The 15,589-nt window shown below is 44.3% G+C and overlaps 1 protein-coding gene across 1 annotated transcript in view; it reads left to right on the top strand.

Annotated features, from left to right (window-relative positions):
* LOC147616665 (uncharacterized) overlaps positions 1-14,528 on the top strand; it is a 34,965-nt gene extending 20,437 nt beyond the window's left edge. The window contains exon 2 of the mRNA XM_086777733.1: positions 14,069-14,528. Within this exon, the coding sequence (XP_086633859.1) occupies positions 14,069-14,183 (115 nt within the window). The 3' untranslated portion in view covers positions 14,184-14,528. The remainder of the gene's footprint in view (positions 1-14,068) is intronic.
* Positions 14,529-15,589: the final 1,061 nt, after the last annotated feature.

Below are 15,589 nucleotides of genomic sequence, written 5' to 3'. Positions count from 1 at the left end.
CTTTTGTGCCGATTCGGTTGATTTGCATGCAGGCAATCGCATTTGATGCTGTGGATAATGTGCTGATGCCTTACAAGCACTCAATGTGCCTGTAAATCAAGGGGCTTTCATGTATTTGATGTATATGTGGCCAGGGGGAAGACTCGTGAACACTCTGGATGCCTTCATGTGCGCCAATGTACCATGTATGATCAGAAATTGATCTTAAATCAAGGGGCTTTTCAAGTTTGTATACTTGTTGAGCTTGGCAAAGCAGCAGGCAAGACATTTATGCCTTGAATCCTCAGAAATCAGCTTGCAGTCAAGGGGCTTTTGCCCAATTTCTGTTCGGGACTGTTGTATGCAGTGTACGGGACTGTAAAAGTCTGATTTTCACTCATTTGGACAGCCAGGAGAGCATTTATTGCTATTGTACCTGCTGGTACAGATTTGGCACAGCTTTGTGCATGTTTTGGCATGGCTGTACACTGTTTTGAGTGATCAAAAGGTTCAAATTCAGCTGCTGAACTTGCCGGGACAGGTTTGGTACATCATTGGTGAGCGCTTAGTACTGCTGTACAGTACTTTGGAAGGGCAAAAGAGCACATTCAAGGTGCTGTCCAAAATCTGCAGCAACCAGATTTTGGTGTTTTCATCACATAAAGTGGGAGAAAAGTTGCATTCTTGCTTCCACAGTGGGAGATAAAACTTGGGAGAACATTTGTGAGCACTTTGTGTGCTTTGGGTGCAGTGTTTGCACATTTTGGGTGCAGTGTTTGCACATTTGCAGGGAGTCAGGCATTACAGGTTGTATTTTGCTATGGCAACCACAGGTGAGAGCTCTTCATTGCTTCACATCAAGAAGCTTGAAGGCTCGCAGAATTATGATATGGCCAAGATTCCGTATGCTTCAGCTTGTGGCAGTCTCATGTATGCCATGGTTGCTACTAGGCCGGACATTGCATTTGCAGTGGGAGTGGTTTCTAGATACATGGCCAACCCTGGCAAGAAGCATTGGGAAGCAGTGAAAGGTGTCATGAGATACCTGAAGGGCACACAGGATTTGTGCATTTGCTTTGGCAAACAGGATGCATTAGTGCATGGTTACACGGATTCGGATTATGCCGGTCATCCAGATAACCGGAAGTCTACTACCGGTTATGTATTTACATTCACAGGAGGTGCTGTGTCATGGATATCCAGGATGCAGAAGTGCATTGCCTTATCTACTACAGAGGCCGAGTATATTGCAGCCACAGAGGCTTGCAAGGAGGCATTATGGCTATCTCGGTTAGTGGTTGATTTGGGTTATACAGGGGATATTCCATTGTTGCATTGTGACAGTCAGAGTGCCATCCAGTTGGCAAAGAACCCTGTCTTTCATGCAAAGACAAAGCATGTGGATGTGAAGTATCACTTCATCAGAGAGGTGATAGAGAACAAGCAAATTCAGCTTGTTAAGATTCATACGGATGACAACCCGGCTGATCTGTTGACGAAGAGTTTGCCTCCGGAGCGGTTTGCTCATTGCAGACACTTGATGGGCATTGGATGAGGCCAGTTTCAGCCTTGATATGGCCTTGTATATTATCATGTACATGCTGATTTTTTCTTTTCCTTTACTTAAGGGCACTTTGCCTTTAAGTGGGAGGTTGTTGGGGTAAAGGCGTTATGCCCACCCTTATAGTGTGTACAAGCCCATAAGTTATAGTACATAGTACACTTAGTACTTTTAATGTACTAAGTGCACTATGTGTACTAGTGCAATATACATGTGTGATAGGGGAGTCACACACTCATTGATTGATGAGTTGACTTATCCCCACAACTCTCTCTCTCTCTCCCTTGCTTCTCTGTGTATGTCTCCCATGAATGAACTCTAAACCCTAATTCAGGTTTTTCCCCATCAAGTCCGTATTGTGAGTCACCCCTGGAATGATGACAGGTGTTCCATGTGTTTGGCTTGTAGCCAGATACCAGGCATTTGAGGAGTAGAGCACCCGAGAGAAGGGTTAAGAGTCAAGACCCTTGCCTACAAAGGGGGTAAGCCTTGTAGGCCACCCTAAGGGCCAAGGAGGCCCATGGCCAAGCCCTATAGCCAATACATGGGTGGGCATGCTGTTGGCCAGGCCTGGAGGGCCTGGGCAGCAAGGCAGCCATGCCTAGAAGGGCTAGAGGCCAGGCTGGCCAGCCCTTATGGCCTTGGCCAGCACCAAGAGACATGAGCATGAGCTATAACATAGACGTGGGTGTGAGCTATAACATACATGATACATGAGTCAACCACGACATGAGCTTCTGTAGTAGGTGAACCTAATATTTACTAGCCAAGTAAATATGCCTCAACCTACCCATGCCTTAGCAAGATTTTCTTGTTATATATAATATGTACCAACATCAAATTACCAAGAAACATTCTTGTCCTTTGTAATTATTAGAGAATTAAGTCACTTATTACTCAATAACTGCTCATCAACCCTAACTAAGGCACATGAGGCTCCACACACTATATATGTGGCACTCATCCATCCATACACTCAAGATAATATCTAGCATCTCTATAACAGGCACATGAGGCTCCAGACACTATATATGTGGCACTCATCCATCCATACACTCAAGATAATATCTAGCATCTCTATAACAGGCACCTCCATTACTTGGCACAAATCAGTGGGATTTTGGATTAGTAACTCTTCGCAGGACAGATTGGGTTTGGATGTGAGGTTTACTTAGATTTTGGATTAGTAACTCTTCGCAGACAGGTTGGGTTGCACCCAGGCAGGCGGGACAGCAAGGCTGGCGAGCCCAAGCCTGGGAAGCAGCATGGACAGCATCTCCAAGGTGTCCAGCATAATGGGCAACAAGGCGCCTATTTAATGGCAGCAAAACAGGTTGTGTGATTTTGTCATGTGCAAGATGTGTGCTGGCTAATCCCGGGGCATAGAATGCCCCTCTTGTAGGAGCAGACATAATCTTAGGGATCCGATGGTTTCACAAGTTTACCCCAGACATTGATAGGGATCAACACACGTTTCGGACTACCCAAAATGTGTCAAAGGCTCCAGTATTCATTAAGTGTGAACCCGGGATACCTAACTTTCCGGTCAATAGCCACCTACAGGCTAAAAGAGATTTGGAAAGGCGCACAGTGTGCGGTGATCTACATTCAGACCACCCAGACTGTGACCATTGCTTCGGAGAAGTACAAGTGTAACTTGGTTGAACACAATGCTAATCAATACACTTAAATATACTAAGATTTGAAGGACACTTGCTCATATACAAGAAGTAAATTGCTGAATTGACAAGAGACACACAATGAGCCGGAACGGCCGACCCCTCCCTTGAGTAATTTGTATTACTATTGGAGAAATTCAATACATAGCTTCACGGGCATCCATTGCCAAATCCTCCATGCCAATGCATATGAAATTCAGCATTTAGAAAACAATGGTATGTCGATGTAGATCACCAAGGAGCTGCCTTGATGCCCGGCCCGACTTCAGTGCCCATATTCTCTACCATTGGCTCTATGTTCTACCAAGCAAGGTAGCAACATCTTCAAGAGCACATAGGACAAGAGAAATACTACACAGGGCGGCTAAACAAGGAGTCCTGTCCTTCTACTGAGTAAGTAATGACAATACATTGTCCAATTACCTTACCAGTCTTCATAGAAGTTGTTGCAAGCGGAAGCCTTCGCGTTGGAAGCTTTAGAAGTGTTGATATCTTCGATTTGCCGCAATCCTTCGCGACAAAAGTCTTCAAGAGGATGAAGGGAACCCTGGGAAAGCTTCCCCTATGGTTCAACTTGAGAAAGGAAGGCTGAAATTAGGGTTTTCAGCAAAAAGACCAGAAATTACAGCAAAAATGAGAGCTGTTTTGCTGAATTTCAGTCATTGGGAGTGAGTAGGAGAGTGATTAGCACTTGGAAACACTCTTGGAAGCTTGGAAAACACCCTAGCAAGTTGGGTATGGCTATGGAGAGCTTGGAAATGGAGAGAAATGGTGGAAAAACAGAGTTTTCAGCCTCCAAAAATCCTCATGAAGAGAAAACACGAATTTCTCTTAATAAGTAAGTGAATTGGGGTCCAATCAGGTGAAGGGACATGGGGAGATGCCCATTTATGAGTAAAAGGGGAAGATCAGGTCCTGGACATTGAGTCTTGTCCGCCTCGGGACTTCAGTGAGTGTGAACTTGGAAGAGGTCATAATTTATAAGTGACTTTTGGGCGCAGTGAATTGGGGTCCAATCAGGTGAAGGGACATGGGGAGATGCCCATTTATGAGTAAAAGGGGAGGATCAGGTCCTGGACATTGAGTCTTGTCCGCCTCGGGACTTCAGTGAGTGTGAACTTGGAAGAGGTCATAATTTATAAGTGACTTTTGGGCGCCCAAACTTTAATGAAATGGGAACGCACTCACTTATAAATATTGGCTAAGTCCTAAGGGCTATTTGAGCCTAGATTGGGAAATACTTACCACCTGTTCACATGCCACACAACCATGTCAGAAGACAGTTTCACACGCACGGTTCACGAGCGGGCGTCCCCTTACCCGGAACTATACATAGGTCATGCACGCATGAAAACAGCATGCAATTTCATTTGCAGGCAGGCACATAAAGATGCTATGCAATGCAGCATTGGCATGAGCAATTTCCGTTCATGAAACCATATAAGACCAGGCGTTTCCAGGCAAGTATATACGAGATACCAGACCCAGTGGAAAGCCAATCCTCTAGGCGTTTCCGGGCATGTACACAAAGGCACAAGTCCCAGAGGAAAGCCAAGTCCTCCAGGCGTTTCCGGGCATGTACACAAAGGCACAAGTCCCAGCGGAAAGCCAAGTCCTCCAGATATTCCGGGCATGATCAAGTCCCAGCGGAATATCATATCCAACTATACAGCATGACACGTGTCAATCACCTGCATAGGCATATTCCATAAGCCATGGACACTAATCCAATATGTACATAGTGTGAAAGCAAGAGTGAACCATTCGGGTGGCCAAATGGTGACATTCCCCCCCGCTTCTAAACAGTTGTCCGCAACTGAAATGCATCCAAATATGTCTGAAGCACATGCGGGCAATCTTTGAAGAACTCTTCATCTACCCATTTAGCATCAATGGGAAGATAGTTCTTAAACTTCACAAGATAACGCCTCACAACTTTGCCTGCAGCAAGCTTGCGTTCCTTGTGATACACAATCTGCTCTGGCTGCAAGATCTCCTCAAGCTCATCCACTTCTGGTGGATCCTCAATGACCATTTCACTGGGCTCCGGCCCTACATACTTTAGAAGGAGACTCACATGAAAAGCATTGTGTATGTGCCAATGACTAGGTAATGCCAATCTGAAAGCCACTTCATTGATCTTCTCGATCACTCGAAAAGGCCCATAGTACCTGGTTGCAAGCTTAGGATATGCACCCTCTTTGCCAGGTCTCTTTGCAAGTCTTGCTTTCTCAAATTTCAGCAATACCCAATCATTCTCTTTAACATCCAATTGCCTTCTATGCTTGTCGGCAGCCTTTTTATGCTTGTCTTGTGACCTTGCAATGGCTGTCCGCACCTGAGCAAAAGCAATATCCAAGTCTCTTACATGCTCATCAACTGCAAATATCTCATCCTTTGTGCGAAGGATGGGTGGCAAAACCACCTTACCATAAACAATCTCAAACGGGGCCTTTCCCGTAGATGCATGCACCGTGTTGTTGTATGCAAATTCCACAAGCGGTAAGTACTTCTCCCAAGAAGACTTCTGATCCGCCACATAACATTTCAAGAGATCCAACACAGCTGAATTTGCAGCTTCACTTTGCCCATCTGTTTGAGGGTGATAAGCTGATGAGAAGTCCAATTTGGTGCCCATATTATCAAATAAGGCCCGCCAAAAGAGACTTGTAGTCCTGGGATCTCTATCCCCCACAATGGACTTCGGCATTCCATGATGTTTGAACACTTGTGCAAGATATATTTTAACCATATGCTCAGCTTTGATGGTCTTTTTGACCGGCAAGAAATGAGCTTGCTTGCTAAACCTGTCCACAATTGTCCAAATTGCATCATTACCCTGTTGGGTACGTGGCAAGTCCATAATGAAATCCATTGTAATACTTTCCCATGGCTGCGTGGGAATAGGCAATGGCTGAAGCAAACGTGGTGCCTTTTGCCTATCAAATTTGACCTTTTGACAGGTGATACATGCACGTACATGTGCCTCTATGTCCTTCCGCATACCTGGCCAAAAGAAATACCGCTCAATCATGTGCGTAGTAGGCATTATGCCTCTATGACCAGCATATGGAGGAGCATGGCACTCATCCAAAACCTTTTGCCTCATGTCAGACACCACACATAGGCAATTATCTTTCATGAGATAACCCTCTTTGATCACATATGAGGCATGTGCATGACCAGCCATCAAATCAGCCCAAATAGTGGCAAAATCAGCATCCATATGATACAAATCACGCATGGTAGACAAGTCCCCATGAGAGGCAACCGAGATAGCTGCTACATACGGCTTTCGTGACAATGCATCGGCCACTACATTCTTCTTTCCCGGGGTGTGCAAGATCTGAAAATGAAACATAGAGAGGAAATTGGCCATCCTCATGTGCTTCTCTGACAATTTAGTTTGAGTAAGAAAATATCTCAAACTCTGGTGATCTGTCTTCACAGTGAAATCAGCCCCAAGAAGGTAATGTTTCCATATAGTAAGTGCATGAATTACAGCCAAGAGCTCTTTCTCATAAATGCCAAGAGATAGCTCTGCATCATGCAATCTACGACTCTCATAAGCCACGGCATGTCCCTCTTGATTAAGGACAGCTCCTATGCAATTTCCAGATGCATCACATTCCACACAAAAAGGCTTTTGCAAATCCGGAACGATTAACACTGGACCATGAGTAGTTGCATCTTTCAATTTGAGGAATGCATCTCTCTCTACATTAGTCCATTTGAACACGGCCTTCTTCTTTGTCAAATCATGCAAAGGAGAAGCAATCCATGCAAAGTGCCGAATGAACCTGCGGTAGTAAGAGCATAATCCAAGAAAACTACGGATCTCATGCACCGAACTCAATTCGGGCCAATTCCGAATTGCATCAATCTTTGCAGGATCCATCCGCACTCCATCTTTGGACACAATATGCCCAAGATAATGTATCTTTGACAAGAAGAACTCACTCTTCTTTGCATTTATGAAGAGTTTATGCTTATGGAGCTCTTCAAAAACAATAGCCAAATGAGCTTTATGCTCTTCTTCGGTCTTCGAGAAGACTAGGATGTCATCAAAGAAGACACCTGTAAATTTCCTGTACCCACGGAATATGCGATCCATCATTCTATTGAATGTAGCCGGGGCATTTGTAAGACCAAAAGGCATAACAAGATACTCATAAAGCCCAAATGCTGTCCTGAAAGCAGTTTTGTGTACATCCTCAGGCACTACACGCACTTGATGATATCCACTCTTAAGATCAATTCGGTTAAAGTATGCCGATCCATCCAACTTGTCAAGGATGTCGTCTATGCGTGGGATCGGAAATCGATTCTTGATGGTAAGCTTATTCAAAGCTCTATAATCCACACACATACGAAAGGATCCATCCTTCTTTTGAACCAAGAGGACGGGTGAACAATATGGGGAAGAGCTTGGCTGAACCAAACCTTTCTCAAGAAGCTCATTCACTTGCTTCATGATCTCCTCTTTTTGGGATGCACTTACACGATAGGCTGGCCTATTAGGTGGTAAGCTACCCGGCACAAGATCAATGCGATGATCTTCCGGTCGTACAGGTGGTAACTCATTTGGTAACTCATCAGCAAAACAATGATTGTGCTCTTGCAAAAATTTCAGCCTATCATTACAAAGAGTGTTTACATGTACATTATTTTTCTCAACATGATCTCGTACAAAAATCAAGTACGCAAAAACACTCTTTTTCATTACTTTCTTAATTTGTACATGAGATACAAGGGGAATGGTATCACCCTCTTCACCAGCATCAATTACATGTTCTCGGCCTTTATGTATGAAGGTGATCCTGTTGGTCTTGTAAGCCTTGCACGGATCAATACGTGTGTGCCAAGGCTTTCCAAGCAATACATCACAGCCATTCAAAGGCGCCACAAGAAAATCCTCATGATCCACATAGCCTTGAATGTGTATGTGCAACTTGCCAAAAATAGGCATGACCTGCACTTCTCTACCAACAAAGGCAGTCCCTGCTTCAATTTGAGGACCCATGTCCTCCACTTCAATACCCAAAGCAGCTGCCATCTGAGTGGATATGAAATTTTCAGATGCACAATTATCAAACATGAACAAAGCGGGCTGATCCTTGAGTTGTCCCCAAGCTTTGCATACAACCCTATCTTTGCTATCATGTGAAGTGTTGCCCTGCACATCCGGAACCATATGCACATTAGGCTTCTGTACATTAGCATTTTCAGCTTTGTTCTTCTTATTTGGGCATGCTTTTGCCATGTGCTCAGTGCTGCCACAAGTAAAGCATTTGCCTTCACGCATATATTGCTCCTTCTTCTCAGCACTAAGACCAAAGTTTGCCGGCTTATAAGGGCGCTTTTTAGCAAACTTATTTTCAGCTTTTGGACCTGATTTGGCTTGGTTTTGGTCCCTTTTAGGTGGCTGTCCATCATTTTGCAGGTTTTGGACAGCCCTCTCTTTGCCTTGAAATGAGGGTTTAGCCTTATTGGATCGACTCAATTTGAGTTCCAATTGCTCGGTGGCGGTGGCGGCGGCGGCTGCGATTAATTGGTGTAAGGTATGACCAGGATACATTTGTAATCCCGCTTTGTACACGGGTTGCAATCCCGATTGAAACCTTCTCTTCCTTTCCGCCTCGGTGACATGCATAAATGGAGACACCTCCAAAAGCACTTTCCAAAACTTTTGTACATATGCATTTACCGATTCCCCCTCATTTTGCTTTACCCAATCCCACTTCATTGTTATCTCATTCAATGCATTGGGAGGCAAGAATTGAGCATAAAACCTCTCCTTGAACTCTTCCCATGATCTAACGGGATTCGGTGAGAGCTTCTCCGTGAGCCACCAATGGGCAGCAGTGCCTTTCATGAACATGCTTACATGCCGGATCATGGATTTCTGAGTGAAATCCTCATCACTGAAAGCAATATCAAACTGGGCAATAAAAGCAAGTGCCTTTGATGCATCATACTCTCCATGATATGTGTCAAACTTCACAGATTTGTCTCCGGCTTTAAAGTCACGAGACTTTGATGCATGTGTGTGCATCTCAACATGTTTTCCCCTATGTTTGTCCATTGGGACAGCTCCTGTGACTGGCATCATTTTTGGACCAAAAGGTGATGCATAAGGCATAGATACATGTGCCCTGTAAGCATGAGGCATGGCTGGCCCCTCAACATGCATTGATACATTTTCAGCCATAGCTTCTCCCTCACGAGCACACTCGAAGGCATGAGTGGCATGAGAGATACGCGGAATACCTGCACCAACAGAAAATTGCAGCCCATGTTGCATGTGTTGTGCATGTACATTTTCAGCCGGCAATGGCATTTGACATACATTTTGACCACTGCCATAAACATTGTATCCTTCACGGGCTACATGAGGTATTCCTGCATGGCGTGAAGTCACTGATTGTTCCTCTCCCATCGCATGGAGATTCATCCTCTTAGACATAAGTTCTTGTTCGGGCACTTGTCGGGATTCCAAGACATGTGGGATGGTTGCCTTTTCTGCATAGGCATCCTCGGTACGAGCCAAGTATGCACGTGCTGCATCCCTCGGTTGCATGTGCAACTCTTGAGCAATCATTGCCATTGCATGATCCATATAAGATTCAGCTTTCTTGGCCTTCAAACGATCATGTACCAATGGATCCTCGCGGCGATAGAGATTCAATTCTTCTTGTTGTGCATGGAGAAGAGCCTGCATACGAGTAAGTTCAGCCCTCAGGACTATGGACTCTTCTTCTTGTATCTTCTCTTTGCTACGGGACGGCTGTCCCACATATTCATGTTCCCTATTGTGCACCACATGAGTTTGCTCATCCTGTAAAGCATTGGAGGCATGCATTTCATTGTCCCTACCTCTTGTATTAGCATCTCCAACATTCATTGTATGGCTGTCCATAATGTTCTAAGTGTAGAGATAGCTAGTGTTCACGGTGATCGTCTCTCACGATAGAAGTGAAAGAGAACCGTATGCTCTGATACCAATGTAACTTGGTTGAACACAATGCTAATCAATACACTTAAATACACTAAGATTTGAAGGACACTTGCTCATATACAAGAAGTAAATTGCTGAATTGACAAGAGACACACAATGAGCCGGAACGGCCGACCCCTCCCTTGAGTAATTTGTATTACTATTGGAGAAATTCAATACATAGCTTCACGGGCATCCATTGCCAAATCCTCCATGCCAATGCATATGAAATTCAGCATTTAGAAAACAATGGTATGTCGATGTAGATCACCAAGGAGCTGCCTTGATGCCCGGCCCGACTTCAGTGCCCATATTCTCTACCATTGGCTCTATGTTCTACCAAGCAAGGTAGCAACATCTTCAAGAGCACATAGGACAAGAGAAATACTACACAGGGCGGCTAAACAAGGAGTCCTGCCCTTCTACTGAGTAAGTAATGACAATACATTGTCCAATTACCTTACCAGTCTTCATAGAAGTTGTTGCAAGCGGAAGCCTTCGCGTTGGAAGCTTTAGAAGTGTTGATATCTTCGATTTGCCGCAATCCTTCGCGACAAAAGTCTTCAAGAGGATGAAGGGAACCCTGGGAAAGCTTCCCCTATGGTTCAACTTGAGAAAGGAAGGCTGAAATTAGGGTTTTCAGCAAAAAGACCAGAAATTACAGCAAAAATGAGAGCTGTTTTGCTGAATTTCAGTCATTGGGAGTGAGTAGGAGAGTGATTAGCACTTGGAAACACTCTTGGAAGCTTGGAAAACACCCTAGCAAGTTGGGTATGGCTATGGAGAGCTTGGAAATGGAGAGAAATGGTGGAAAAACAGAGTTTTCAGCCTCCAAAAATCCTCATGAAGAGAAAACACGAATTTCTCTTAATAAGTAAGTGAATTGGGGTCCAATCAGGTGAAGGGACATGGGGAGATGCCCATTTATGAGTAAAAGGGGAGGATCAGGTCCTGGACATTGAGTCTTGTCCGCCTCGGGACTTCAGTGAGTGTGAACTTGGAAGAGGTCATAATTTATAAGTGACTTTTGGGCGCCCAAACTTTAATGAAATGGGAACGCACTCACTTATAAATATTGGCCAAGTCCTAAGGGCTATTTGAGCCTAGATTGGGAAATACTTACCACCTGTTCACATGCCACACAACCATGTCAGAAGACAGTTTCACACGCACGGTTCACGAGCGGGCGTCCCCTTACCCGGAACTACACATAGGTCATGCACGCATGAAAACAGCATGCAATTTCATTTGCAGGCAGGCACATAAAGATGCTATGCAATGCAGCATTGGCATGAGCAATTTCCGTTCATGAAACCATATAAGACCAGGCGTTTCCAGGCAAGTATATGCGATACCAGACCCAGTGGAAAGCCAATCCTCCAAGCGTTTCCGGGCATGTACACAAAGGCACAAGTCCCAGCGGAAAGCCAAGTCCTCCAGGCGTTTCCGGGCATGTACACAAAGGCACAAGTCCCAGCGGAAAGCCAAGTCCTCCAGATATTCCGGGCATGATAACATCAAGTCCCAGCGGAATATCATATCCAACTATACAGCATGACACGTGTCAATCACTTGCATAGGCATATTCCATAAGCCATGGACACTAATCCAATATGTACATAGTGTGAAAGCAAGAGTGAACCATTCGGGTGGCCAAATGGTGACAACAAGGCCCTACATGACCGGTTCCAGAAGATCTTTCTTTAGGACAATTTACCTCTCAGACTTCCCTCATCTAGACTGGAGTACCATAAAATTGAGCTCCTCCTAGGTTCTGAACCCCCAATAAGTTTCCATACCGCTTGAGCAAGGCCATGAAGATGGAGTTGGATTGTCAACTCCAAGAATTGTTGCAGTCTAGTTTCATACGTTCTATTGCATCTCCATTCGTAGCCCAATCCCCTGTGAAAAGGAAGGGTGGATTCTCTAGACCTTGTGTAGATTATCGCACGCTCAATAAGCTGATGATAAAGAGCAAGTTCCCTATGCCTCGGATTGATTATATCTTAGAGAGGTTGAATGGAGCACGGGTATTTTCAAAAATTGACCTCAAAAGTGGCTACCATCAAGTGAGAATTGTGGACAGGGACATTGTTAGAATTTTGTGCATCTCGTTGTGTGGGAACGTGCCTTTTATTGGCGCACACATGTATTTTTCTGGTGTTTATGAGTCATGGGCTGATTTATGCTAGTCGGCCAGCTTCATGGCCTCCTTCATAAAGGCCTCTTCTCATTACCCTTGAATTAATCCTTTCCATGCATATTGTAACACCCATCTGTTGGGTATTACCATTGTAAGCCTCTTGCTAATCAATCAAGGTGATCTTGTTAGCAATCTCTCTCTCTCTCTCTCTCTCTCTCTCTCTCTCTCTCTCTTCCTTTGTCTGTGCTTTTGCTTTTGAACACTCTAACACGGTATCAGTCGCCAATGCGTGCGCGACCAAAGCACATTGAGGTACATTATCATTATGTCAGGGAGAGGCTCCATGCTCGAGAGATTGACTTGATCTACGTGTCTGGACTCTGCACAGGCCAATGTGGCAGACAGCTTTACGAAGCCTCTTTCGAGAGAGAAGTTTGAAGGTTTTCGCAAAGCATTAAACTTATTGCCTCTTCCAGGGTAGTTTGCTATAGGGTTTGTTAGCCATTGGCTCTTGGAAGTTCTGGTATGAACAAACACTTACACACAGGTACTTTTTACCAACTGCTGGCTTGGGTTTTTTCTTGGTGTGAACACACCCTTGGTGTGTTGGGACACTTATCCCTAGGACCTAGGTGTGTAGTACCTTGTACTTTCACTTATTATTATTATCGTGAGTACTTTCCAGCGATATAGTTTCTCTGTGTACCTGCGTGGCTGTGTGTGTGTGTGTGCATGCGCGCACTTCCATTGCCTCCACCCAACAAATAAAGGCCCTTTTTGATGACTTTTTGAGGTCTAGCCGGCCCGAACCAGACTTGCTATCTATTCCCTATGTAAAGGCAGGTCAAGGGTCATTATTGGGCATTCAGATATAGAGGTTTCCAAGCCAAGACCAAGGACTAGAGAGCCAAGTCCAAGGACAGCAGCAACCAAGGCATTTGGATCATGAGAGAGGCTGTGAATCAGCAAGACAGAGCAGCCCTTGTGTGCGTCAGAGCATGCACAAGTGGAGGACAGTTGGTAACCTTTTGTATGCATAAGGCAGGATGTAAGTGGTTATCCAAGATCATCAATGTGAATATAGCATGTTTTGCAATATATAATAGATTAGGGCTACATCTCTTGTCGTCTTCTGTGCGTTTGCAAGATTAGTAGGATTTGCGTTAATCTCTCATGTACTTAGTGTTAATCTATGTTGAAGTTTTCTGCTGTGTCACTCATGTGACACACCTCGATACTGTTTTCAAAACCTAAGCTGATTGACATGCTGCAGTATGGACATCAAGTCACCTTAGCTCGAAGGCCTGGTCTCAGTCAATGCTCATCCCCACGATGCCTATGGCTTGGTTCCTGTATTTGGCTCATAATTGTTTATACCAGTGCGTTACTGCTGGATGCCTGAAGCTATTAGTGTCCCATATTACCCACGGTCTGTCATCTTCCAGGATCCTAGGTGGGGTTAGGGTCATTCGAAGTGTTTGGATAAAAAGGGTTTTTTGAGTAGTGTTTGATTTGTCACAAACGGGTTGCCCATTGTTTGCATGGAGGGTCTTGTTGCATCTGTCTCCTTATTGCCAAAATTTGTGGTCGGCTGCTTGGATATTTTAGAATTTTGTCCGCATCCAAGCCTGCAGTGCACTGCTGTTTTTATGTGCACTTCTTTTGCTAAGATCTGACTGCAAGCTTACAATGGCCATTGTATACTGCAGGCGATTCTTCCCAAGACCTCTGAGTGACCAGAGAAAAGATTCTAAACAGGTGGCTGCTGCTGATGAGGACGATGATGATAACTGGGAGTATGATGAAATTGCAGGTGGACTGTAATAAACAAGGAGAGCTTACTATTGATGAGGTTTAGCAGTAGCAGGAAGGAACTGTAAATTCTGTAATTGAGGCAGTAGACTTCTTGCCACCACTTGATAGCTTGCCTGTGGTTGGGTTGCTAACCTGTCAACAGGAGCAAATGCAACTTTTGAAAGCGAGGGTGGCATCTTTGTTCAAACACGTATATGGGAAAATGGTGTCATCTGTGGTGTTCATTAGTCTGTAATTTCGTCTGTGTTCCTGTAATACTGCTGTTTGTGTCGTTGACAAACAAGATGCCTTGCCTGTACAGGTGGCTGGATTCAAGTGATGATGCTCCTTTGGCCAAAGTTTACTTACATGCCACTTGATTTAACTTAGTAGATTTAGCTTTATGGTTTTCTTGATTTGCCTTCACTTTCAATTCGGCCAAGGGGTTGGATGTGCAAGCTTTTCTGAGTCTTCATCAGACATGTTGCTTTCCCACCGGAGTTGGGTGGGCATTGGAGAATCTTGCTTGTTGCGTTGTGCTCAGACGGTCTATGGATTGTGAGTGGAATAGCAACATTTCAAGGTTTCAGTCTTGTATAATCATGGGGGTATTGTTCCTAGTGTCGGGTCTCTCCGGCTTTAAAAAAAATCTTCATAGATGTCTGCAATTTAGATTGTCTGAATTGGTAAGAGTGATACCTGTTGTCTCTTGCTATAAGTTTTTGTTACCTGAACTATTGATAGCTTGTCCCTTGTTAGAGCCACACTTGCAGAGAATTGGACGCTCGCTTTAGCAGGATATGCTTTTGGTCCTAGAGAATGAATTACAAGGTGGTGGTGGTTAAGTGCAAGGAGGCTAGGTGAGGCTACAACCCCTTTTTAATACTCGTACCGACACCTTTTGAGAATTACATATACCACTAATCGCACACAACCTTACAAGTACTGGCACACATGATACAAGGCATGACACATACCATTCAACTCACGGTAAATGATATAAGACAATGAGACATGGAAAAAACGTCACAGTACTCAATGACACAACACAAAGCACAACTAATGACATGTAGCACATGAAGCATATAGCTCATGAGCTGATTTTTTTTACTCACATCATGAGACGTGAAGTGATCTCAACATGGTGCAGAAAGGGAGGGCATTCTTAGATTTGGTAGATGTATGAGAGGATAGTACCAGCACTCAACATGTCAATTTTTCACATAGGACAACACTTAAAAAAGTACATAGGGTTTGCTTTATCCTTCGAGAGGAAGTGTTAGAAGCGCTTACCCTCACATGTGCACTGTCTTCGCTTCTCTAGTGTAGATGTATGGTGCGAGTAATATGCCCAATGGCGTGGGATATATAAAGGGGAAATTGGTTGGTCTTTTGCTCCTCGAACCTTAACGCTTGGTTTTTCTTTAAATGATTTA

The sequence above is a fragment of the Cibotium barometz genome, chromosome 38 (assembly GCF_041138505.1).
Source record: "Cibotium barometz isolate CiBa-2024 chromosome 38, ASM4113850v1, whole genome shotgun sequence".
Taxonomy (NCBI): domain Eukaryota; kingdom Viridiplantae; phylum Streptophyta; class Polypodiopsida; order Cyatheales; family Cibotiaceae; genus Cibotium; species Cibotium barometz.
The sequence above is the reverse complement of the archived record's forward strand: the minus strand, read 5'-3'. Positions and strand labels throughout refer to the sequence as shown.